Source organism: Manacus candei, unplaced genomic scaffold (genome assembly GCF_025592945.1).
Source record: "Manacus candei isolate 608988 ecotype Guabito, Panama unplaced genomic scaffold, ASM2559294v1 h1tg000033l, whole genome shotgun sequence".
In the NCBI taxonomy this organism is placed as follows: Eukaryota; Metazoa; Chordata; class Aves; order Passeriformes; family Pipridae; genus Manacus; species Manacus candei.
The window spans coordinates 6926318-6951759 of record NW_026138081.1 but is presented as its reverse complement, the minus strand read 5'-3'; the positions used below and the strand labels follow the sequence as shown (position 1 = coordinate 6951759).

Here is a 25442-nt window from a genome sequence, read left to right as displayed (position 1 = left end):
CCTCAGCCTTCTCTATGTCATTTGTCACATATTTCCCTGCCCCATTCAGCAGGGGTGACATCTTTATTTCCCTAGTCTTCCTTTTGCCATTATGCAGTTGTAGAGTCCCTTCTTCTTGCCCTTCACATTCCTTGCCAGATGTAACTCCAGAGGGGCCTTGGCTTTCCTTAACCCTATCCCTGCAAGATTGGAAAGCAACTCTATGCTGTGTTTGGGTTATCTGCCCCTGCTTACAACATTTCTTCACTTTCTGTTTGGGCTTAGTTAGGAGCTCCTTGCTCATCCATGCAAGCCTCCTAACACCTGTACTTTACTTTCTACTTGTCAGGACAGACCTTTCTTTAGGTCTTCCATGCAGATCTTTCACGTAGAGACAAGGTAATCCCCCAAAGAAACATCTTCAATAGCAGATAATCAACATGAAAAAATTTGAACTTTGCAGTGAATACTTCTTCAAAACAACCAAAAAGTGCTGCTACGGAAAAAATTCTTTCATATTGATAAGAAACTGACACCAAAATAACAATACACAACACTGTTAATTAAGTGTTTTCTTTCTGAACTTGGTATATTTTTTTCCTACTAATCTTCATTGTGCCAGCTGGTGTTTCAATATAATCTCGTACCATTTTTCAAACTTTAATTTTCCCTTATGGGATGCTTTTGCAACAGGCTTTGACTGACTCTAAAGGAACACAAAAAGCAGCTTTTAGAAGAAAGTACTACAGGAATCAGTTGAAGTTCTTCTGCTGGGAAATAAAGCAGCTACTTAAGTGTTTTAAGAAAGGAATCTTACTCATTAAATGTTGAATAAAAACATCTACAGCGTTTATGTCTCCAAGTGCTTTAAGTGATGGCTTTAAAATAATGTAAAGGCAAGATGAGTCAGGATCCATGCAACTTTTATTTTAATGATTAGACAAATACAGGAAAATTTGCAATAATCTATCAAAACCATATCTTATCAAGAACCGGAAAGGTGTTTAAAAAACATTCACATTCAATTCAGGTTATGTACAAACCAGTGTCTGTAAAAAAGAAAACAGCAAATACTTTGAATGTAAAAGAATTCCATTCTAGTTCACGTTTCAACATTTCCAATGACCAAGCTACCACTGAGATACAATCACAGTGCAGACATGTTCCACAGTCTACTAAACTTGCTTCAACAGCATTGCCAAACTAATTTTTGAAATAAAGCATTTTGATAAGTTTTGTTGTACAGTACCATCCACCCAAAATTTACTTCTGCATATTTAATCCTTGATTGCACTAGTGGCAGAAGAGTTGTCATCTACAGGTCTGGAGTACATGTATCTATATCTCCATAGGTACAGATATATATCTATATATCCAAGAAGCACCAGTCTCCTATGCCTGAAATAGCCTGTGTCTGCTTTGTACATTTAGGAGATCACCCATTTTTAGTGGAGCACAGCCCTTGATTATTTGGCTTAAAGAAGTCATCATCCATCCAGCCAGAACTATCCTGAATGTGTTGCAGTATCATGTGCTTACACCTTCAAGATGCACCTCACACAGATGGCACTGAATTTGAGTGTGGCCATAGTAGCCATACATAGATATGACAGTATCATATGCTTTGCTGTAAGACCAGCTTCCATGGGTCTCTTTTCTTTGCCTTGGATTAAATCCCTCAACAGAAAAACTAAAAAAAAAAAAAAAAAAAAGGGAGAAATGGATGTGGTTGGATTTTAGGAAAATCTGTAATTTTTTATGATGTTTTCTCATTTATATATTTATTTGGAGCTCAGTCAAAAAAGGAGACTTATCATTGACATAAGCTGAAAGGGGAGAGAAAGCTACCATGATACCCAGTTTCAAAGTATGAACACTGAAGCAGTCACAAAGCAGTTACCCCCAGTCTGCTTGAGCACAGAGGAGATGAATCCATCTGCTAGGGTTACACAATAGCTCTTTCAGAGGTACAGTCTAATGTGCTGTCATTAACATACTAATTTAATAATAATAAAAACTCTCTCAAAAGTGCAGACTACTTATCAGAAGTCTTTCAGTTATAACAATCTAACCAAGATGAATCATGATCTCAGATCAGTGTTTCAAGACAAAGAAGAGAAATGTGACACAACCTTCGCATTTGTGTAGTAACAACCCAAATGCAAACAAAAACTACTGTCAACTGAACCTTATATGGACCCAAGTACTGAGATAATCTTTAGTTGCAAGATCTCATTTGAAACATAAGCTACCGTGACTTGGCCTAAGAGGGCAGATCTAGAAAATTTAATATGGTTTCTGAAGGTGTATTAAGCCCTGATAATAAGCAGTGTACTTTAACATACCATTGCCTAGGTTCGAAAAGCAATTTCCTTTCTGAACTTATTTTGAGATTCAAACATAAACTTGAACAGTTTCTATGAATACAAATTTAATACTCTCCACCACTGTCACTCTACACTAGCTCAGAAACTGCAGGATAACAGAAGCGCCTCTGGGGAGTGGAAGACTGGCAATTTAGTGCTTGAAGGTTCTGACTTCTTCCTTGGGTTGTACATCTAACACCCATTCAAATACATGAAAAGGTTTTTGTGTATTTCTATAGATTCTAAAGCAACTCTTAATGGAGCTAGTGCTCCCATGGTGCATATTGAAGCCAAAAAAGAAACACGAGAGATGACTGCTGCATTTAAGTAAGAACCCTTAACTGAGAGCTGGCTCAAATATGCAAAGAAATGTCACTGATGCCAACTCTTAGCAATCCTGTTCTATACAATGAAACTGTGGTTGGGATGTCCAATAAAATACACAAGGGAATTTTTTTAGATATAATGCTCAGGAAAGGGACAAGTTACAATGGTATAAAACCAACTCAAAGTCTCATAAAAAAAACCCCAAAACACCACAAAAAACAAACAAACAAAAAATGACAGAAAACCCCAAAAAACCCCAAACAACCAACCTGTTTTAAGTCAGACTTCATTGCAGCAAAATATGGAACAGTGATATAAGCTAGAAAACACAAACAAGTTTGACTTGAAAAGTCACTGTAAGTAATTTTGATATGGTTAGTTTATTAATGCTATCCAAGATGAATCAGAACACAAATGAGATGAATAAGAGTACTTCAGATGAGACAAGACAATACATTTTATGAAAATATAAGTGCTAACACTATAGTTAGCAAGTCATACTAGAAAAGAAACATACATTATCAAGGACAATCAAAGAAAGCCTTTCTTGGTTTTAAAGCAGATTTACACATTACAGCCTTTCTTCCTTTATTTGGGCAATGGTTGGTGAGCATCTCTGACGTTTCAGTCCTTTGAATCTATAGGCACTGAAACAAAACCCCGGAAAAAAAGGTAAAAGGAGCTAGTGTCAGGATTTTGACAGTTGTTCTACTTGGCAAGGACTCCAGTATGAAGATGCAAGTAAAATGGAATGCCCATCCACTCCCTATGCTTCCCAAGGAAAAAATTACTTGTACAGAGTAAGAGTCTATGGTAAAACCAGCTTCATCTCACACAAGTCTCATTTCCACTCAATTATTCATAAACAAGTTCTTCCAAATGAAGAAGACAACAGAGTTGATCAGTTTTAAGGTTTCAATAGATTCTTCTCCTTGTAAGAAGTTCAAAATCTCCTATCTTCTTTTCAGTGATATTGTCTTTCATTTCTCCAATCTTCAGTTCCTCATGGGAGAGGTAATTAAAGTGAAGAAGGTCACAAATTTTGCTCCTTCGTAACTTTTAGCAATGTCTCCCCTAACTTAAGTATGCTCACCGATAAAGATACTGCACCAAAAAAATCCCTGTCCAGCCTCAGGTGTTAAGACAGCTGAGTGACCAATACTTCAGGTCAACAGAACTCTAAACCACGTTTTTGACGATGAAGAATTTCAGTGATGCATTAGAAGTGCTTTTAATAGCACTCTGATATCTAGATCTGGCAAGCTAAACTTTATCTGGGATTGCTGCAAATGTCTACTTATTTCAGAAGAATTTCAATAGAAGGAACATACAGCAACAATGCAGTCCGTGCTGTTAGAGACTACTTTCAAATGCAGGGTTTGAAATGGTGTTCTAGCAAAATGATTTGCAAGAGCACAAAGAATAACTCCTGAAATTTTTTTTTAATGTAGTTTATTAACCTTTTAAAATATAAGATCCAAATTAGGACCTTATAATCTTCTAATGCCAAATAATTCAGTCCAAGTCTAAGCAGCTACATAAACTGGAGCAGGTATACAGAAGGTGCACTCCATGCTTGAGAATACAATTATTAAAACTGAGAAGAGGCTCTGGTTCCAGTGTGGAAAAAAAAAAGCTTTTAAATTTACTAAACCAAACACGCTCAGGCACAGAGGCTATGAAATCATGGAGCACTCTTAGAGTGACAGTACTTTCTCCCTTTGTCAAATTGCTACTAAGTCCTTTCTTGTTACATAAAGCAGAGTCAGGACTCTACTGTCAAAAAAGCACTGTTGAAGTAGTCCAGATTGGGTTCTCTCTCTTCAAGCAGTTACAGGGACACGTTCCATGTGATTCATCAGCTTCCTCTGTTAACATCAAGGAAGTCCTGAGCACCCTTAATGCTGTGAAAACAATCAACGTGTGGTAAGAGATCGTACTGCTGGTGGAAGCATTAGCAATTTTCACACAGGTGGTCCTTACCAGAGATATGTATATCAGAAAACCTCTGATATAATAGCACCTGGTTTAGACTGGCCATCAGGAAGGAGCCACTTTCACACAGGAAAATTCATTTGGTGCCCAGTGCAGCAGCTGTCTCAGGAAAAAAACCAAACCAAAAACCACCATCGGAAGAAGTTGTAATGATTCAGGCTTGGAATCTTGAGTAATTAACTTCCATCTCACTTGAGAACTGAGAGAAAAACATTTTTTCTTCTCCCGGATTTGCTACAAATACCCATTCCAGCATCAAGTCTGCTAGATATAAAACTGATGGAATGCTAGCTGGTCCATAAAGGGTTGCACCAGGTTATCTGTAGCAAAGTAAAAAACTAGCCCGAAGGTTATGGAGATCGGAAGAGCTGGTAAGGCCTTCTTAAAGATGGCAAGAAGCAGAAGTGTAAGGCACAGACCCTGAGGGGGAGGAAAAAAAAAACAAAACACAAAAAACATACAGAGAAATTAGGAAACTCTGACAAGCAAAAGATTATATATATACATATATATATATAAAAACATGAATGCCACAGAAATAAAAGATACAGTTTATGCCTTCCTAAACTAAAGGCTTAAGTGACAGACATACAGCCATTGAAAATCACAGCTAAAGTCCTCATTGGAAGACAAAATGTTGCAGTTATGACTTCGTCCCTGATGAACAATAGAAACTACTCCTATTATAATATTACATTATACTCACAATTAATATGGCTACAAAACATGCTAAAGTTGTATTCCAGTCCCCGCTTGCTGTTGCAGAGGCTTTGCCAACAAGGACACTGTAGAAAATGAAGTCTCCTAAACCTAGTTTTACCCCTCCTGCAAAGTGAACACATGGCAGCATTAAGTATCAATCTACTAATATTACACATCAGTAACTGTCAAAGAAAAATGCAGATTTACATTAACTATTAACGAGACTTGATAAAAATAACATTTTATTTTCAAAATTAGTACCACTCCTGAATCAAACAAACTCATGTGAAACAAGATGGATTAGAAATACTCCACTACTTAATTAATTCATCCTATAATTTGAATTTTCATATATTCCCGGTCTCCTGGACATATAAATGCAATATATATAAACTCAGATATTTGTAATTATATTTGTGGAGGGGTGTCTACTTTGTGTTGTCTTGTCATATTCAACAGAATATTGAAGTGCAATTCCTTTAAGCTGGCTGAAGGAGGGGAAAAACAAATAAATCCCTTACAATGATGTTTAATTTGCCAGTTAGAAACCTACACACAGCAAAATATTCCACTGCTTTCCCAATTTTCCTACAGAATTCTTAAGAAGGTAGTTCTTAACAGCACTTGTGTGTAATTACAAAGCATAACAGAGGCAAAAACTCAGCATACTTAGTCTAAAACGTGAGGTTTAAGAAAATTTGTGATTTAATATCTTATTCTTCTAAACAGTAACTACCATCTTAGCAACAACTCTGCAAGCAAAATACTCAATTATTTCTGCAAGCACCACAAAACTTCTTGAATGCCAGTTCACTGTATGAGCTTTTAGTACAAGATATTAACTAAGAAAGGTCAACACCAGGTGATCAGCTGTTTTTATTTGGCCTATTGATTACTTTGTCACCTGACTACAGTCCAGCCCAAAACTCACTTCAGAGTTCCAAGAGGAACTCAGAACATCAAAACAGAGGTATATGCCTGCTTAAATATTGGGGGGAAAAAAAAGGAAAAAAAAAGGAAAAAACGAGATAAAAATGGATAAAAGAAAAATGGCAACCCTACTCTCTTTCAACAGGCCTCCAATAAATGTCTAGAACAGTGCAGTCATGAAAAGCTTGTAAGCACTAAAACACCCTTTAACTGCTGAAACATTGCTTTCTACTGAGTGGATAACAGTAGTTTAATCTTGAGACAAAAAAAAAAAAAGGGTAATGACTGCATTTACAGGGCCTGTAATCCAAAAGAAGTGATACACAGCAGAACACTGCATGAAAAAGACAGAAACTAATGCAACTGACTGTATAATGGTCTGAAAACAGCTCATGCTATTAAAGTTTTGAGTCTGTGCATCAAATTAAAGAGCAATTTGGCCAATACCACGCATTCCTGCAGCAAACCCAAATGCTACCAAAAAGCAATGCAATCTATTTCTATGAGGCATATCAGGATTGATCATGAGCAGTGAGGATGGTTATGATCTTCAGCTTGCTATTAGCTCACAGCATGGTGTATCTGTGCAGTGAGGATGACTAAGACTGACTAGATTCAGATTTAGTAAGTTTTTCAGACACAGTACTCCATACTCACGTTCTTCAGGGTCTTCACTTGTTTGAGAGTTGCTGGGCAGAGCCTGAACAGCAGCACGCGATTCAGGTGTTGATTCAATGGGTCCTATTCTATTGTCTCTTTGTTGCTGCCATTCCTGACTAAAGCCACCATCATCTGCTTCAGCATCTTCATTCTGAGTCTGGCTTGCCGGAGCTCAAAGGAAGAAAGGCATTTAAGACCTCCTCCAAAAATTTGCCATCTAAAACATGAAAATCTCTCCACATGTAAGGTCATAGCAGAACGAGGAAAAAAGAGGTATGCCATAATATTTAGCAACATCTAACACGGACACACACGATCACAAGACATCTTCACTTAGGATTTCAATACTTATTGAAACAATCAGGAGTCAATATCCACTCTGCAGTCACAGCATCTACATGCTGTACTCAAGCCCTAGGATTCAGGAGTACTTCCACATAACAGTGGAAGTTCTGTGGTGACCTAACTTAAAGATCACAATTTAAGGAATAAACTCTCATCTAATATTTCAGTAGCTTGTTTAGTCAGTACTGACAGCTTAATTTTCCAGTAGAATACAAAACTTTACTGAAAGTTACATATATATAGATGCCTTCAAGCATGTTCAATTCTGAAACTCTACTCTGCTTTAATAACACACATAAATAAACCCCATGTTTTTAAACACTAGCTGCATAGCCAAGAGGGCTAGACACATTTCTGCTTAATATAAATGGGTTTGTATTATACCATATCTTCCCAATTTGACAAAGAATTAAGCTCTGTCAATAGTTGGCTATTGGAAGTAATTTCAACATCAACACCATGGAACCCAGAAAAACAAATGCAATAACATTAACTGCACAATAAATAAGCAATTTTTGAAGTCCTGACAGATTCATCATTCCTAATTAGGTCTCCATGCTTTCACTCCTCTACAGCAACCAGGACACTTAACACACTAAAAGATAAATATCCATAAACATGTATTCCAATAAAGTGACAATTATAAAGGCTTGTCAAAGAAAAACTCACCTTGTTTATCATAAGTGGAGTTTTTGGAAGCTTTCCGTTGGGCTTCTGGATCTTCCTCAGCCATGTTCACTAGCCATATCATTGTTGCTATTTAAAAGAAAAAAACCAACACAACAGCATAGCTTATCATATCTTCAGATGTATGCAATTATGAGATAAAACGGATTGATGCTAACACTTTCTCATTTTTCGTGGGGTTTTTCGATACAACATCCTTTTCCAACAGGCACTTTCAGTAAAGCACAGTAATATCTGGAACACAGCCAGTACCAACTACAACACACATTTACAGAATTTGGTGAATAAAATTTTATTCTTACTAGATGTTGAAAAAAATGGCAACAGCTGTTGCCAGAGAAATTACTTCTGTATATGAGGCTCACTCTGAAAATCTGAATCAACAATTTCTTTACCTTTTTTTCATTAATCAGTGCTTTTATCTGCAAGTAAAAAGGTCTATTAACACTGGAACTGAGTTATGTCAACTCAGAGGCAGCATCTGCATCAAAGTTAATTGTTCTCTGCCTCCACCATCCTCCAATCTGGAGGTAACGACGTATTGTCAAATTTAAATGGTGTACTTCAATTCAGGTTTGTGGTTTCTCAGCTTGAACCTCTCCTCTCACAAAAGAGAATAAAAGGCAGCTATGCACAGTACAAGTAAAACATAGCAAGAGTAACAGACAGAGAAACCCCTCTCTTTTCTCCACTGTAGGCTTGTCCCTGAAGTAGCCAGTCTACAGCACACTTCCTGCTTCCAAATAGAGGCCTGTCAGGAGCACCAGTAGCATCAAGACTTATGATTAGCTTACTCCACTGTTTATCCATATGATTCCACCCAGCAATATGGAACTTCAAAACCAGTGGAATTATTTACTAACTGATACACAGGTCATAACAGCAAATTTAATTCAGTAGGTTATTTTTCACAGCTGCAGGGAGAAACAACGTATCAAAAAAGACAAGCCCTGGAGAAAATAGTCCTGTAAACAAATCTCTACCTGGCAATTTCTCACATTCGTTATAGTAATACCCAGGTTATTTAAGCACTGAAACCTGATATTTTCAGAAAACAAATACTGCCTTTGAATAGGTTTAATACACAGCCTAGTGACATGTTACTTTGTCCAAAACAAGATCTGTTACCATTCTTCCTGTTTGCATTTTGTAACAAAATATTTCTGGGTTTTATCTTGAAACATCTTAGTCATATGATGAGTCAAATTTCTGAGTCAACAGTGAAAGGAAAACTGAGGCCCAAGTGAATGGACCAAGAATTTCAGCCGAAAAAGATCTTATTAAAACACAGAAAAATGAGCAAATCACTTCAACTAAGTGGGTGACTGCAAGTTTAATGTACTTACAGGAGTAAATAAGTGCTGGAAAGAGAGTTTCATTTCTCTCTTGAGCTGTTTCAACTAGCATACGAAGAGGACCTTTAGGACATAGGACAGCAACCAAATCTGAAAGGAAGGGTGAACAGATCTTATATCACCACAGACATACTTAAAAGAAGCTTTTTTCTATAACACTTGCAGAAACTTGTAACAAAGTAAAATGCACCCTGGACATAGGCTTCCAAGACAGTCACTGGCCACAGCTCAGCATCCTGCAGGAATACTTTTTAATATTCTCAGTTATACAATCTATTTTACATATTACTATAATATGTATACAAGTTTAAAACCACAATATTTCTCACTTAAGATATTATATTAACTGGAAATGAATCTGTCTATCTGTCGACTTGCAAGTAATTCAAGAAAGCTACTATTCAACTAACACCTTGGAAATACCCAAGCTTGCTTTCTATTATCAAAGCTTTTTGTAACCTAAGTTTAATACTAAAACAAATTTTAAGAGAGCAGGTGAGGCCTACATGACTTCTACGAAGTAGGCATATTTGGAGAGAGAGTTCTAACATTGCTACTACCCTTTGCAGTTGTCCACTCACCATATGTCTTTAAATTCATTTGAAACTAAATCTGACACTGAAAGGAAGAGCTTACTTGTCAGGAGCTGTATGTTGCACAGAGTAGGCCTTCTGCACCTGAGCTAACTGCCCTGGCACCGCTGCTGGTCCCACTCAAGTAAAGAATTCTTGGTGTGGGGTCACAGGCTTTGAAACTTACATCCCTTTACTCACAACAACTGCATTATGGCCTTGGAACTTTATTTCAAAAGTAATTCTGTTTTGCTGTCACTGAATAAAGGCTGAACGCTTGAAATACTCAGATTTGTTCCAGTCATGAAGGGTGGAATTGGGGATGGGGGATGGGAAGGTTTTTTAAATGTGTCTTGTGATCCACAAGCATACACACAAGGGACAACTTCCCTTCACCTGAAGAAAGAGGACACTTAAGGAGTACACTGAGGTATCAGAGCTAAGCAAATCTTATTAACCCTTGCACTTACAACTTAACAGATTCTCAGTCTTTATCATTATCAGTGACTTTGAGAGTACACATCCATCACACTTACATGTTTCCAAGAAAATTCAAATTATGAGCTTATCCTTACTTAGATGTAATGTTTTAATTATGTCTAAGTAACTGAATTTTAGTCTTGCCTGTGAATTAAATCAGTATTTGGGATAGTGATTTTCTTACCAAAACTACCCAGTGCCCCCTACAGCTTTATGAAGAAACTACATCTTGGTTTTTCTCAGCCATCCTTCTGAAAAAGGGCAGTATGTGATAATTCTAACAATTTTCTTTAATTAAAAAAAAGAAGCCAAGGAAACAAGTCTCACAACTATATCCTTCTAAATGCAAAATGACTTCGAGCAATGCAAACTGTCCTTAATCCTTCCTTGCTTCCTTCTCATTATATTATCAGGTAAGGATCAGGTTTTGTTTCTATGTCCACAAATTTGAGCAATTCATAGGTTGGGCAGATCTCTACTTGTATGGGATTGTACACAAACAATAAGTTCCTAAATTCTGAATGTACAAGAGGTTCCAAGGATTCTTGGGGAAAATGAGAAGCGGAAAATTCTCCCCCTTCATAGAAGAGATCAAAATAGAAAAGTAGGTCTCATCTCCTCCTCTCTTGAATTACTTCAATTCTCCTTCCCAAAGAATCTAATGAGTCCAAGAAACATGAAGAAAGATGGCACCATACAGTCACAAAAAGCCCTCAGCTGGAGGGATCTGATCTCAGTTTAGATCATGACCTTATTTCTGAAGTCTGTAATCACCTTATCTGCTACTTTGGGTGACGCCCACACACACTCTTTTTCTTTTTTTAAGGTCTAGTCAGACAAGTGGAAAAGTTATGGAATAAAAGAAATTCCTGCCATAGTACCCATTACTATGCCTTGCCCCAAAACTTACCATACACTGAAATGACAGCCAGGATAAGCCACGCAGTCCATTCAGGAAGGTACTTAATGAACACCAAGGCCATGAGAGCACTTATCATAATGAGATATGCTTGCTGGAGCCGAAGTGGACCCTTCCAATGGATACAAATCATTCCCACAACACCAAAGTTCCAGATCATGAGTGCCACCGTAATGTAATCCATGGCAACGTTATACGTCTTAAAAACTTCACTAAAAAAAAATGAAAATAATATGGACTGCATTTGCTTAAAACAACAGAAACAAAATACAGATGCAAGCCTCAGAATATCTTTTAAAAGATTTTCAGATTAAATGTAATGGCACAAATGTAAAATTCTCCCTCCAATTAGTACTTAACTATTCTTCACAACTGGGATAATTTTACCAGTGTTTACGTAAAAGCAAAATAGACAAATACTTTGTCACCAAGTCACAGGTGACTTCACTGACGCAAGGAAGAAATGGTTGTGATGGCTTTTTGCAGATTCTGCTGCAACCAGATCATCAAGCCACTAAGAACCCTATAATTTGCATAATACTTTCCCCCAGGAAATTTGTCAACTGTAGCTGTCAGCTGACCTTGGAGAAGTACACTGTTAACAGGATGTCTCTTACTGTCATAATGTATAATTGGCTTACAAACTCACTCACTGAACTCACTGAGTCCCCTCAGTCACTGAACTTCTACAAAAGTGAGGCAGCAGGGACAGATACAGGAATTGCCTTGTATTTCAAGTTATTGTTAAGGTTAGAGAAACTATTGACCAAAAGAGGCATCGCAGATCACTTTTAGCAAAAATCAGTGACTGAAGGAATATCATTTTCTCCTCCCAAAGACCAAATTAAGTAAGTTTCTTCAGAGAGAAGTGTATTTGTCATCAAGTGGGATAAAAATATACACAGGATAGTAATTTCATGACATAACTCTAGATACACACCCAGATCAGGCTGTTCATTTTAGACAATACCAAATATTATGGACAACTTTTCTTGATGTCTGGACAAAGGCATGCTTCTAAATTTGAAAAGAAAAGCACTGAATATATTTTGGTGAGCTAGTAGATTCTTTTCAGCTGGCTCTTTTCCATCACTCCCATGCAAACAGCCTTTCCATATACAGCCCAGCATCAAAGCAGTTTATTGCAATAGGTAACTCACAATCATTCTTCTTAAGATTCAAAGCCTAGTTCTAGAATAAATACATACGTAAGATGATAAAAGAAAAATAGCATATTAATGCTTTGGTTCACTTACCCCAGGTAGATGAATGAGAAAAAGAAAAGCAGCAAAAGAGAAGAAATGATAAGCCAGCCATGGATCACCTGAAAAAGATACAGATGTTTTTAGAGTTGCTATTTTAAAGTTAATATAGATTAAAAATGCTTTTAAAGTTATTTTACCTTTTGATTAAAGCAAGCAAATGATTTAAGAGATTTCTGTCTTTGGTTGCTGCTAAATTCGTATTTATTGTATTTCAATTTAAACTTATGAATTTTAGGTGACATGTGGTCTTTCAATAGAGGTTCTTCAGCTCTACTGAAAACTACTGTTTGCATATTTTTTGACCATTTTGATACCAGTGGCATGATAACACAGCAGAAATATCTAGAATTAACACAGATGAAAAACATGACTCATTTTTGTGCTGCTCTGATTCCAAACCATTTTTAGAATACAGTTACAGAATTAAAAGCTGGAACCCAGAAAAACCCTCAGTGCTTATCATCAGTGAACAACTACATAAGGATTTCTATATTCTCTGTCAGTCATCTATGCATACAATCCCTAATTTTGATATGAGAGCAGACATACATGCCCAACAATTTAATAAAAAAAAGTTCAGCGTTGTACTCAGCAGGGACAAAGATTTAAAGCTGGAAACGACAGGTGCTTAGACTGTGCACTGAAAAAAATGCATACCACTCTTGTGGTATTTACTGTGCAAAACTAAAAAGTAAGATTGAAGAGCCCTTTAACTCCAGTAATCTCTGAACTGAGAATGACAAATATATATTCAAAGTCCCAGCACAGAATCTCATATATAAAACCTGACCCAGCATTGCAAATAGATAACCAGTCAGAAACAATAATCTAGAAATTAAAGCTGCATAAGGAATTGTGCTTTGAACAGACATGCTAAGTGGAAAATTAACTGGTTAAATTAGCTATATATGTACACCAGATCAAAGTATTCAGAAACTGATAAATAACTGTGTTATCTCTTTGTCCTCTTCTTAAACATGTGTAATAGAATAGATCTTATGTTATAGTTCTTAAAATATTTTGCAAAGGCTAATTTAAAAGCAAAGTCCATACGCACACAGACTAAAAGAATCACACCTATGTGATGCAACCAGGACTTTCTGCCAAATTAAGAATATGGTTATTACAGTTAGTAATTTAGTACTCTTAGTCTAATGCTAAATTTTTCATAAGCATTTTTAAAATTCTCAGCAATTTTTGAAACTTTCATTCTCGTCCTTCACACTGCCTTTCAAAACAGGTTCAAATTTAACCTTCAACCTAACAAACCTGTAATTTAACTTCTAATCTCTCAGACTGGCTTTTGCCAATGTGTTCTCAAAAAGACTTAAGAATTTCCAATATGTAATAAAGCATAGTGCCTGTAAAGATGCTGCAGGAAAGCTGCCAAAGTATTGCTTTCAATATGGAAAATTGTCACCACTCAGAGCAAGTAGGAGGAAGAACCATACAAAAGCTGAAGATTGATATGTACCTGAAATAGAACCCAATTTTCCAACAACTTGTGAAGTTACTAAGTAGTGACCTAGGAATAATAATTTTATTTTTCTGTAAAATTAGTTGAAAATATTTAAAGAAAATGGCAAAGAAAGCTGTGTCATGACTTCTATCTGTAGTTCTCCTATTTGTAATATAAGCTCTTAAACTTTCTTATCACTTAAGAAAATAAAATGAATACTAATGTTTCATCCTAAAAAACAGTAAAATGCTAACAGTGTCAAACACCAAGGCCATAGTCCAGCAAACTTTTACACACACTTTGCATAACTACTGTCAACAGTACTAAAGGGGGCAGTTTCAAGAGTTGACCTGAGCTGACATTTTACACAGACATTTGTTTTATCCTCAGTATGCATCTCATTTACTATAGCATTTTCCAGATCACCGGCCTCTTTTCATACCCGTGATTTTTCTAAAGTATTTCTTGTAAGTTTTGGTCAGTGTGTTCCTAGCACGTTACCAGAACAGGTTTGTTGCCTTCTCATTAAAGAATCTTCATTCTTCATTTGACAACAACTTCAACACTAACAGACTGCTGGTACAGATTTGGCTTTGCCTGCTATAACTTGAATAAAAACTAAGGATGATCTGCAGAATGCAGATAATTAAAGTGAGCTACAGCAGTCAGACTTTGGCTAGGCAGACTAAACCAATGAAGAATGTAAAGAATAAGAAATTAAAAAAGCTAATCAAATACAATCCCCTTCAAAGGTGTTTTTGGTTAGATTTAGGAACTAGAATCAGGATCATGCTTAACATATAATATACAGGACAAACACAGGAAACTAACAGCAGTGAAGATGAAGTATTTCCTTTCTTCAAAGGAGTTTTCACATAAAAATCTTGTGAAGATAAGCAAATCATGACTACTAGATGGAGACCTAATGTTCTTTCATTATAAATTTCGTTCCCCATAATCTAGACTATATTCTTCGTATATAACTGCATGTTAAATAGAATTCAATGGACAGATAACTACATTTTACAGCATTCTAATATAGCAGCATAGAAATACTCTGTTAGAAAATCTAAAAATAAAAAATTATTTAATGTAATTAGTATATAATATAACTACAGGAAATATCTGGTATCAAATAATTCTGATTTTTTAGCAGAACAATTATTTTTGCAAGGAGAACGTGCCCTGCTTTGTAAGGTCAAGAAGGATGCCAGAAATGTCAAAAGCTTAGTTAACACTTGTTGATGTCTTCAGCACCTGAAGAGAAGCAACTGGCTACTAAGGAACCTAATGAAAGCACATCAGTTATTTGACTTCAACAGAATGAAGAGAATAGGCAGTTTAACAGGAAAACTTTGTTGGTTCAGATTTAACAGCACATTGTGATAAAAGATAAGGTCCATACTTTAAAAATCACTATTCTAAGATGTATGCAGATTCAGGCAAAAATAATTTCCTCAGTCACTCCACAGATACTTTGTAAAGGGGTTTCACACACAGACATGAAGACGAAAACCACTGTTCCCTCTTGAAAACAAAATGAAGTGAAACAAAGCTTTGAATCCCACTGCATGTTTTACAACTATGAAACAGATTAAAGGTCCTGTCTGCATATTGGGGAGTTTTATTAGGCCAAGCCTTATCAAATGGGTCATTAAGACCAAAAAAACCCAGGAATTTTCATACATAACTCTTCCCAGACAAGTGACATTGCAATTATTTATGCTAAGCCTGGACTTGCCTAGATTACATCATTATATGATTGCAGCCTTTCACAAAAGAGCCTTAGAGTCTCTGTGTTTGCTATAAGAATATCGCCTGGCATGTACAGCCACGCACACATCACACTGATGGAAGACATCTCTACTGGGGACAGGGTGGGGAGAGAGTAGCCCTCAAAAAGCCCCTGAAGAGATTTTGAATTGCAGGTCCAGGCCTGTCCTTTGTATTTCTTGACCACAAAAAGATTTTCGTGCATGAACATTTCAAAAGAATAGAAAGCAATGTCACCCTAATTCTAACTGACAAAACAGATGGCAGTGTTAGCACTGGGCCTTTGCCCAGCTTTGTGTCAAGGGAACAGAAGCCACAAAACTGAAACAGTGAATCCAATCATCAGTTCTGCTCCTTTTGCTCAGTCATCCTTGATAACCTTTCATTTTGTTCCATTCTCTAAATAATCTGTACTAATAAATAAAACTAGCACAACTACTTACCTTGTAGCATCTGTATTTGTAAAGCACAACCAAGAGTATGGTCATGACAATGATAACGCTGATCATTATAGCTGCGTTGAGAATTGAATTCAGGGCTCTCTGTCCCACTGTCTCTGTCTCTTCTGTGAAAGGAGTGTAGATGCTACAACAACAAAGAGTCAACTGAAATCACACTGAATACACAGATGTTTCTGATATATGAAGCCAACATCAAACAAAATTGCAGTAATGTTTCAATTCAGAGCTGTAAAAGCTATTTTCTACTAAGGCAAAATTTGAACAGTGGCGTAGTATCATATTTGGCTAGTTTTAAGTAAAAAAAAAATGATTCCTTACAAGACTTGCTTTTCCTACATTCTTAGATTACTACTATTTTCTACTTTGTAAAGCAAACAAAGCCCAGAACTGCCCCCTGTTTGATATGGCTGCTCCCATGTCATGTGTCCTTCCCATTCTCCCATGCCATCACTCATGCTCCAGTCAGTGCAGCTGGAGTTTCAACAGCATGCCACCTACGGATTCACCACAGAAGGCTCCCCCAAGTTTTCAACAAAACCATGTTAAGAGTTCAGCTCACTCTTTCCTAAAGAAATACAAACCCCTGGGGAAACTGCTTCACTGCGAGAAGGGAAGGCAAAGCAGGAAGAAAACAGTTATCATAAATAAAATCTCAAAAAAATTTCTTTGATCAACAACTTTTAAAGTGAAAAAGAACACTGTGTTTTATTGAAACATCTTATGACATATTATACAAACATTTCAAAACCAAACACACTTTGAATCATTTTATCTAAACGTTTTCACAGTGGAACATTTAGACTGATTTTTAAGGTGCATTCCAACCCCTTAACATTCTATGATTTGCTGCAGTTTCTGACAGGCTCAGTGTTCTTCCTTCATCTCCTTTCTCTCACCAGCTTTCACTAAAATTGCCTTTTTTCCTTCTCAACATTAATATTTTACCAAAATTTTACACAGTCAACTGCCAGGAAAGTTTCTGTAACTACACCAAAAGTGAACCTCATAAAGTTATATTCCCCTTGCATTTGAATTTTTTTAATCAAACAGCATGGGCAAACCAGAACTTGGCACATATGTTATTTCCTTTAAACTAGTAGTTTTGCTCCTTTTCCAAAATTTTTATTCTAGCAGAGTACAACTGAAATGGCTTTGGCTTAGAATTATTTTATAAATACCACAGGGCATGATGAAGTATTAAAATGAGGACTAGGATCTGAATCAAGCAGTGACAATCAAGATATTATCCCCACTGATCACCAGACAGACAACAAATGTCAATAGTACTATGAGCATAAGAGGCTGGTCTCTGGAAGGAATAAAACAAAATTATCTTTGGGTTGGAGAAGGGGAAAAGGGAGGCAAGAATTAGACTCTTGAAGAAATGGAGTTTAAAGAAAATTATCTGAGTCCGTTGAAAAGATATGGGAAAAAATTGATACATACAGCTGTCCATCCTTGCGTGTGTAAAAGCTGACAGACTTGATAGTTGCCACAACGACCACCATGCAAAGTGTGACAGGTACAAACAACATAATCACATGTTTTGCCCCATATTTCAGTGTCAGCTCTTCATCTTCTTCTTCATCTTGCTCCACCACTTGCCGAATGTTGTTTTGTGGCTGCCCATTGGTCTCAGACTCAGGACGGTCATTTCTTCTGCGCTCACTATGATCATGGCGACGTCTTTCACTGTTGTCATTCTGTAATACATAAAAACCAGTTTCCTCAGCACCTCTCCACAATCATTCTTGTACACTAAGCTAAACATGACCTTGAGGAGGAAACACGTAAGGTAATATTTACTGTCAAGAACACATGCCACAGCAGGGACTTAACCAGCAGTAATTAACTGCATCACATAGTTATCAAAAGAATGGGAGCACAGGGTTAAAAACATCTACATTAAAACCATCAACAATTAAAAGAAGGTTGGTGTCATTTAACAGCCTATGTCACCTTTCCTTTAAACAGAATTTTAAAGGTGAACAGAGACAGACAGCTTTTTCCCTTGGTTCAACTACAGTTGAGACAAGGGTGCATGACAGTAGAATGCCCATAGCTTGACAAGAATTAACTGTATCAATTCCTAAGAATAATGCCAAACAGACATTTATGATCCCCTCTCCATGGAAGTTCCAAGAAAATGTTGACTTCCTTTATTATGTTACTCCCACTACAGTATACTAAGTAGAATATATATTAAAATGGAGTGTCATAGAGGTGTCGTGTTCCCACCTTTTTAATAAAAAGAATGACACATAAATGGTGATCAAACTCATGTAATTCTCAGTCTGTATACTGAGATTTGATCCCAAAGTTTTAGTGTGATGAATTAAGCATACAGATTCTTTCTCTCCTTTCCCAAGGATACTACTGCCACATCCTTCCACTGACACTGAAGAAATTCCACCACTCTTGTCAACAAATATGAAAGAGTTGCCTACCATTCCTAATAGTGCTACATGAAACATCAAGGATATAATTCAAACAGAAAGACAGTGGTAAACTTTCAATGGAAGCAAAAGTACAAACTAGGAACATAACCTGTAAGTAAATGATCCGGCCTGGTGTCACAAATCTTTTGTACCCTTTTCAAGAAGCCCTACAAGCAGAGGTAATCCACCTTTTATATGTTGTGTGCACATAGAGAACACAATAGGAGAGTGAGTTATGCTTCACCTGTTCTGGACTACAAAGAAACAAAACCATTACCAGACACACTAAACAAGCACTAAATGCAACACTTTATACAGACTACCCATTTTTTTCGTGTATTACCATGTCCAAAGTCAATGCTGTACTGTTCAAACTCAAGAGGTTTAATACAAGAGATAAAACACAAAGATTTTTGATTCCTTGTAAAATTGAACTCATTTCTTCAGAATTACTTAATCTAAACCAGTTCTGTTTAAATAAGTGCACTGGAAGATACCTTTTGCAATACCTTTAAAATATCACTTCGTTTTAGTAAAATTGATCTAGACATAAGATAAGGCATTGAAAATAACCTCATGAATTTCTCTTTACATATTCTTACTCAGGTAGTTTGTTTCTTAAACATGCAGTGTGTTAAAGTTTAATTACCTGTTGTCAGTAGCATTTCCAAACGTAACTGCTGACTTGTATCTCACTAATTCACTGCAGTTTTTCGATAAATCAATAGTAATTTTGGAAATTCTTTATACAGAATTTTCCCAGCCCCACCTCAGAAAAGATAACATCTCAAGTATACACTCAGGAACTCACAGTGGGGTTTTAAAAGCACTTTAATGATTAAGGAACACAAGTCCCTGGACTTTGAACTGTAAATGCTGACACTGCTAAAACCCTAGTTGAAGCTCTACAACTTCCCCAAGTCATGAAAAATTTACTTTTAAAGAACAGTACAAAGTAACAATGTACACAAAACACTATGCCTATTTATTCATTTTTTTGTGGTATCCTCAGAATCAAGCTAAGCAGAGTTTCAAGATCTGTCCTCTGAGAAAATCTGTTTTATTTTTCAAAGAGGAAACGGAATATAAGAGGAGAAAAAAAAAAACTTATCTAAATTAAACAATTAAAACTAGGAGGTAACCAGATTTTTTGAGTTAAGGTTTTAACCTTAATTTGAATTTAGTATCATTAACTTAAAATATGTCCTGAAAAATATCTTGCAATGCAATATCATTTCTTACTAAATGAAAGATTTGTTATAAATCACTTGGCATTTTATGTAAAGTCCTCACATACAATTACTGAAAGTCAGAAATGGGAATATGGGAGAATGCATATAAAGGGATCATGTTTAATTAATCTAAAATGTGGCTGCAACTGAACCTTTTTCTGTACAGATCATAGCCCAAATGTAAAATTTTTCACTTTGATAGTAAAATACTCTGTTTCTCTCAGTCTACAAGACAACAATAAACTTAACTGTCTAAATAAACTGCCTAAGATGATCATAACGCGACACTGGAGATGAACAGAGCCTTGGAACACTGCACAAGCAAAGCAAACCGAGTCTCTAGCTGTCTGCACACTTTTAGAATGTGTCGCTCTTTCTTTGCTGTACTAGCAGTCTTGCATGAGGCACCACTTACCCCATCTTTGCAGTAGAAATATAAAAAATAAAATAAAAATCTACAGCTTTGGAGAGCAAACACAAAACCAGCCAATTTAACAGCCTGATTAACTAGCGCACCACTACAACAAACTTGCAAAACCAAACATAAAAACTGAAGAAATTAGACCAATATGTGCCATTTTACTCCCTTCACTAGTTAGGAACAAAGACCCAATCACAAAACGCCTTTACATACTAAAACACAGTGCATGAAAACCACATCAGCATCAAGAGTTATAGGAATTATTCTCTCATTTGCAGTTAAAGCTAGAAAATAAGTTGTCCTTTCAGGCTACTAAAGTTAGCTAAATGTGACATGCGTGTGCCCCACTTCTTAAAAGAACAAAGTGCACTTATATCCTACCTGATCAGTATTAAACAGAGCAGAGGCCATGGACTCTTGCTGAAGTGGAAGCAAAGGAACAGACTCTTCGCTGTCCTCAGACATAGTTAAAAGTGAAAATTCTGAAGCTAAAAAGTCAGTAACACCTGTTGTAACACCGTAAGCAAATGTAAGTTATGAACTACGCGCTTTCAGGTGAATAAACAATTTCAAAAGTAAATGCTAGTGTTTTTTTTTCCTATCAGGAAAATAGTTAATAGCAAACCCAGACTAATGCCCCTGAACCAAGAGATAAAATCCTAGCGTATTTGATAAGAAGTTTTTAGTTATTATATCCAGATTTATATGTCAGGAGCAGACCACTGTGCCTGACAGTGGGCACAGACTTCATCAGTTCTCACATACAACCACTGATGTTTAAAGGTCGCTATACAGGGACAGATACTGAAGACTGGGCTGAACTCTTCGTCTGTGAGTAAAAGAAGAGATGGTAAATTACAGCACTTAGTGATTTCACATGCTGACTGTTAGCCATAAAAGCTAACATATACTTAAGCAAGAGAGGACTTTTGTACATACGTCCAAATCAAAGTACATGTGTATGGGGGAGAAAAATCATTACAGCTAAGTATCAAAACTACAGAGTTACTTAAACATGGAAAGAAAAAGCACAAGTAGCAGTTATTCATCAGTACAGTCTGTTAGTAAGAAGAAAATAGAACCCATCGCTGGTAAGGAGCATCACCAAGTTATCTGTAAAGATGGTGAGCCCACAGCTTATTGCTGAGCTCAGCCTTTTTAATCTGGCAGAAGTGTTCAATAAAAATTAATCTCTCACCTGTCCAAGAGGAAAAGAAATCTTTTTCATTCCCTCTGAAGTAAAAGCAGAAAGGATGCAGTAGGAAAGTTTCCCACTTTTCTGTTTTTATTGGCAGTTTATATAAACAGTAAGATCTTAAGTCAAACTGACTTCTTAATTTAAAAATTATTTTTCAAATGTTTTATATTTTTACTGCTATATCATGATGCTGATCTGAGATTAAGACAAGGATTTTTCAAAATTCTACTTAAATTGCTGTATTGTATAAAAGAGTTGGAGCAGGGATCAGAATATTCTCTTGAATATTCTGCCACAAACATGGCTACAAGTGGCCCAGACTCACAAGAGCATTTCTGTGTCAAAAGGAAACCTGATATTCAAGAGCTATAGCAGGAACAAAGACTAGAGCATGACAAATCCAAGAGCCTGAGCACCACACCCAGGCAGATCATCTGAACTTGGTTTTACCAAAACAGATACAGTACAATGGGTATAGCTTTAGCAACAAGTACGTGCTTAGGTCTTACAAAGCAGTCATATAAAACTGCATGGTTTGAGTTCTCCCCTCCCTCTCCCCCACCCCAAACCCTCAAGAACTCTGAGAGCACCTTGACAATTATTTCGAGTAAGACAAGACAGAGCTGTTCTTCCTGCATAGGAACAGTCCTCCAGTAATAATAACAAAACCCAGGCTTGAAGCTCTACCTAGACTAAAATAAACTCTGGGACTGAGAAACCTGTGAACCAAGTAGATCATAGCCAGGCTAGATCAAGAGAACTCACTAAATCCTCTAAAGGTCAATGTTTGACACCAGAGTGTTCCACCCAGTTCTTTTTTTTTTTTAATTGATGGCTTGGTCGCTCCAACACCACTTTAAACTGGGGGAAGTCTTCTCTGTACATAAAAATAAGTTCAGAACATCAGATATTTTGCAACATATTTCTTCTGGCACTGCTTATCAGCACAACAGTTCAGATACAGAAAATTAATCCCAACAAATTATTCACCTCTATTTAACTGCTACTAGACAATAAAATTGTTTGTTACATACTGTGTTGCTGAGGTGGGTATCAGGGAAGTTTTCTGTCAGCTGTCCATGCTGAAACTGGGGTAAATGCGCAGACAGCTCTGTCATTGGAGCAGTCCTCTGGAAATCACTTATTTCCACACAAAACGGATCTTTCCTCTTCAGATGCTGAAAGGAAAAGGATGTGTAAAAAGCCTTTGCTCTTAACATGACCAGGGTCACCCTCCTCTCTATACCCCAATTTTTAGAGTTCACACAAATCAAAGACAACGTTTTTTTATCCAACGATGATACCAAACTGCATTGCATCTACTAAGAGCTCATAATAGGGATTTTCCAGCACAAAAATAAGAGCCTCTAGGTATTATCAAATTAGTTCATCAGCCACAGAAATCAGCCAGCAACAAACTAATCATTCAGAACGGTTCTCCACTGCTTCCTGTGCAATAAGCAAAAAGCACTGCACACTTGTTCAGAGCATAACTTCCACATTTTTACCTCAGCAGAGTACAATTGCTCCAAGCCGTTTGGTTTCGTATTGCTGAGAAGCTCAAAGGTAATTTTCAAGTAAGGATGACTCAGTTACACTTGAATCATTTAAAATCTACATATAACCATAACTCTGTAATGACCTAAGAGTGACCTAGTGCTACACAAGACAGTATTTCAGCTGAACCTCAAGAACTAATGTGCATTCAGCCCCCCATAGGTTTTATGTACCACCAGCAACATCTACATAAACATGTCACATATATGTAACAGCTTTATACATTTTTCCATAAAAAAGTCAGATGCTAACATTTTCCTATGCAAACATTAATAAACTATGTGTTCTGTAACAAAAGAGGATAAAGTAATAAAGGAGAAAGAGGAAATCTGACCTAAGTTTTAGAAAAAACCCCATAATTTTAAGAGACAGTGAGCAAGCCTAGATAAATCACAGGCTTGGTTACACAAATAATAAATAACGAATAAACCTCAAGGGTGGGGTGCCAGTCCATCCCAAGCGGCTCTTGTTCCTACCTTGTGCCAACTCCAGCACTCATCAGTCCTCTTTACAGTAGATTTTACTCACTAAAATGGAAGAAAACAAATCCAAGAAAAAAAAAAAATCAAGAATTTTTTTTGCTGTTTTAGTATACTCAGCTAATGTATGGAGGGACCTTGAAAAACTCCTACAATAGAGGACATCACAAAATAAAGTCTCTCGTTTTTGGCAGCAGCAAGACACAAGTGCTGCAAGACAGCATCTTACTTAAAGAGAGAGTTAAGCCTATTTTCATACATGGGACCATATTGAAGCCAAATCTAACAAGACTAGGGCACAGTGCTTACTAACTTCAGCAGCTAACTTAGTGTAGCTTCCACTTAAGACCCATTAGGAAGCAACATCAATTTAAAAAGTCTAGTGGGAACATGCAAACTGTTTGGAAAAAGAAAGACCAGGTAGCATTCACTAGAATAGCTCCCTTCCACATTTGCCATTAAATGTGGAATTTAACTCATTGAAAATATAATTTAAATATAAGATTAGATGAAAATAAATAAGAATTCCATTGTTCAAAGTTTTGCTCTAATTCTTTGGTAGGGTCACAGAATACAAACAATGGGTTTTTTTTAAGGTTGCTATCAGTAGAAATTCTCAGTGACAGAGTAACCACAGCTGAAAAAGTTGAGAATTTTTATCCATATGTGGAATATCAGAATGAGATTTTTCACACTGCAGCATGTCAAAATTCTAATTAAATTACAGGAAAGAAAACCAAAACTTAACACCAGTCACAAAATCCTACTTAAAGGTCGGTAAAGAAAACCACACAAACTCACCAAACAATAAAAACCTCAGCTACTAAGGAGCAGAGAGTATTTGAAGACAGGGAGGAGTAACTGACAGAAGAATTGCATCAAAGCTTGAATCACAGACCTCAAAATTTATGGTTTGTTAAAACAATTCCTGTTGAAAACTCAAGAAGTCAGAAAATGGATTCAGGGCATCTTCCCAAACAACTTTATTTTATATTGCTAAATAAGTGCACACTCTTATGTTTGAAACGTAACCATGAATGAATGAATTCTACAAATGAACTGTGCATAAACAGACGCAAACTAAAGTTTTACTTGTTTTACCTGAAAAGGGACTCACCAAAAAATTGTTTTTCTAATGAAGCTGTGAATATTAAAATAGCCTGTCTAAAAAAAGTTCTTCCTTGCTTCCTTCTGGCTTTCCTACGTCGTAACAACAGGAATTACAACTGTCGTTGTCATGCGCTTACATTTACCCTAATAAGCAGAGCTAACACACATAGTAAGCAGAGGCGACACTCACGTAAGCTCCTCTTTACTTACAAGAGAAAGTAAAGCAAGTATCGATCAGACACAAACGCGGCGCGGTTAACCCGTGCTTCGCCTCTCAAATGGGGAGCAAGAACAGCTGCGGCCGCTCGGGGGGCACCCCCGCCCTCAGCGCTGCCCGGGCCGGAGCCGTCTCCCTCCACCCGGGGCCGGCCCGGCGCGGGATCCCAGGCCCCCGGGAGGCCCCCGCAGCGCTGGGGGTGCGGGTCAGGCCCTGCCCGACCCTGCCCGGAGTCACCAGCTGCCCAGGCCTGGTGCAGCCCCACCGACTCTGCAAGCGAGAGAGCGGGCAGGGAAACGCCCCGGCCCGCAGGAGTGCGCGCAGGGCTCGCCCCAACACCGGGCCCGGCCCGCTGCTCCCGCTGCCCGGCCCGGGGGCACCGCGCCTCGCTCGCCCCGCCCGGGGCTGCCCCGGCCCCCCGCGCACAGACGGACCTGCCCGGCACCTCTTCCCCGGGTTCCGCCACCGGCTCCGCGCCGCCGCAGCCCGGCCCGGCCCCGCCCGCTTCCGGCCCG

At 37.4% G+C, this 25442-nt stretch overlaps 1 protein-coding gene across 6 annotated transcripts; it reads right to left on the bottom strand.

The window, feature by feature from the left end:
- Positions 1-885: 885 nt before the first annotated feature.
- On the bottom strand, positions 886-25442 carry PSEN1 (presenilin 1). 6 transcript variants are annotated; one of them, XM_051791571.1, is made up of 12 exons: positions 25362-25397; positions 23598-23648; positions 22599-22742; positions 17722-17978; positions 16258-16399; positions 12574-12641; positions 11309-11529; positions 9338-9436; positions 7974-8060; positions 6957-7130; positions 5374-5492; positions 886-5087 (listed from the first exon to the last, which is right to left on the bottom strand). In XM_051791571.1, exons 3-12 carry the CDS (start codon positions 22680-22682, stop codon positions 4932-4934), a joined length of 1407 nt encoding a protein of 468 aa, XP_051647531.1. In that variant the 5' UTR covers positions 22683-22742; positions 23598-23648; positions 25362-25397; the 3' UTR covers positions 886-4931. The 6 variants fall into 6 exon arrangements, with proteins under 6 accessions (XP_051647531.1, XP_051647530.1, XP_051647527.1 ...); XM_051791570.1 differs by lacking the exon at positions 25362-25397 and adding an exon at positions 24921-25167; XM_051791567.1 differs by lacking the exon at positions 23598-23648 and having other exon boundaries at positions 25362-25442.

Bases quoted from the DNA above. Each gene is read 5' to 3' on its own strand.
- PSEN1 (XM_051791567.1), bottom strand. From the start codon at position 22,682: ATGACAGAGCTGTCTGCGCATTTACCCCAGTTTCAGCATGGACAGCTG. The intron at 17,979-22,598 runs GTATGTAACAAA...TATGTATTACAG, and splicing joins ATACCCACCTCAGCAACACA to AATGACAACAGTGAAAGACG. The intron at 11,530-12,573 runs GTAAGTGAACCA...ATTTTTTTTTAG, and splicing joins TTCTCATTCATCTACCTGGG to TGAAGTTTTTAAGACGTATA.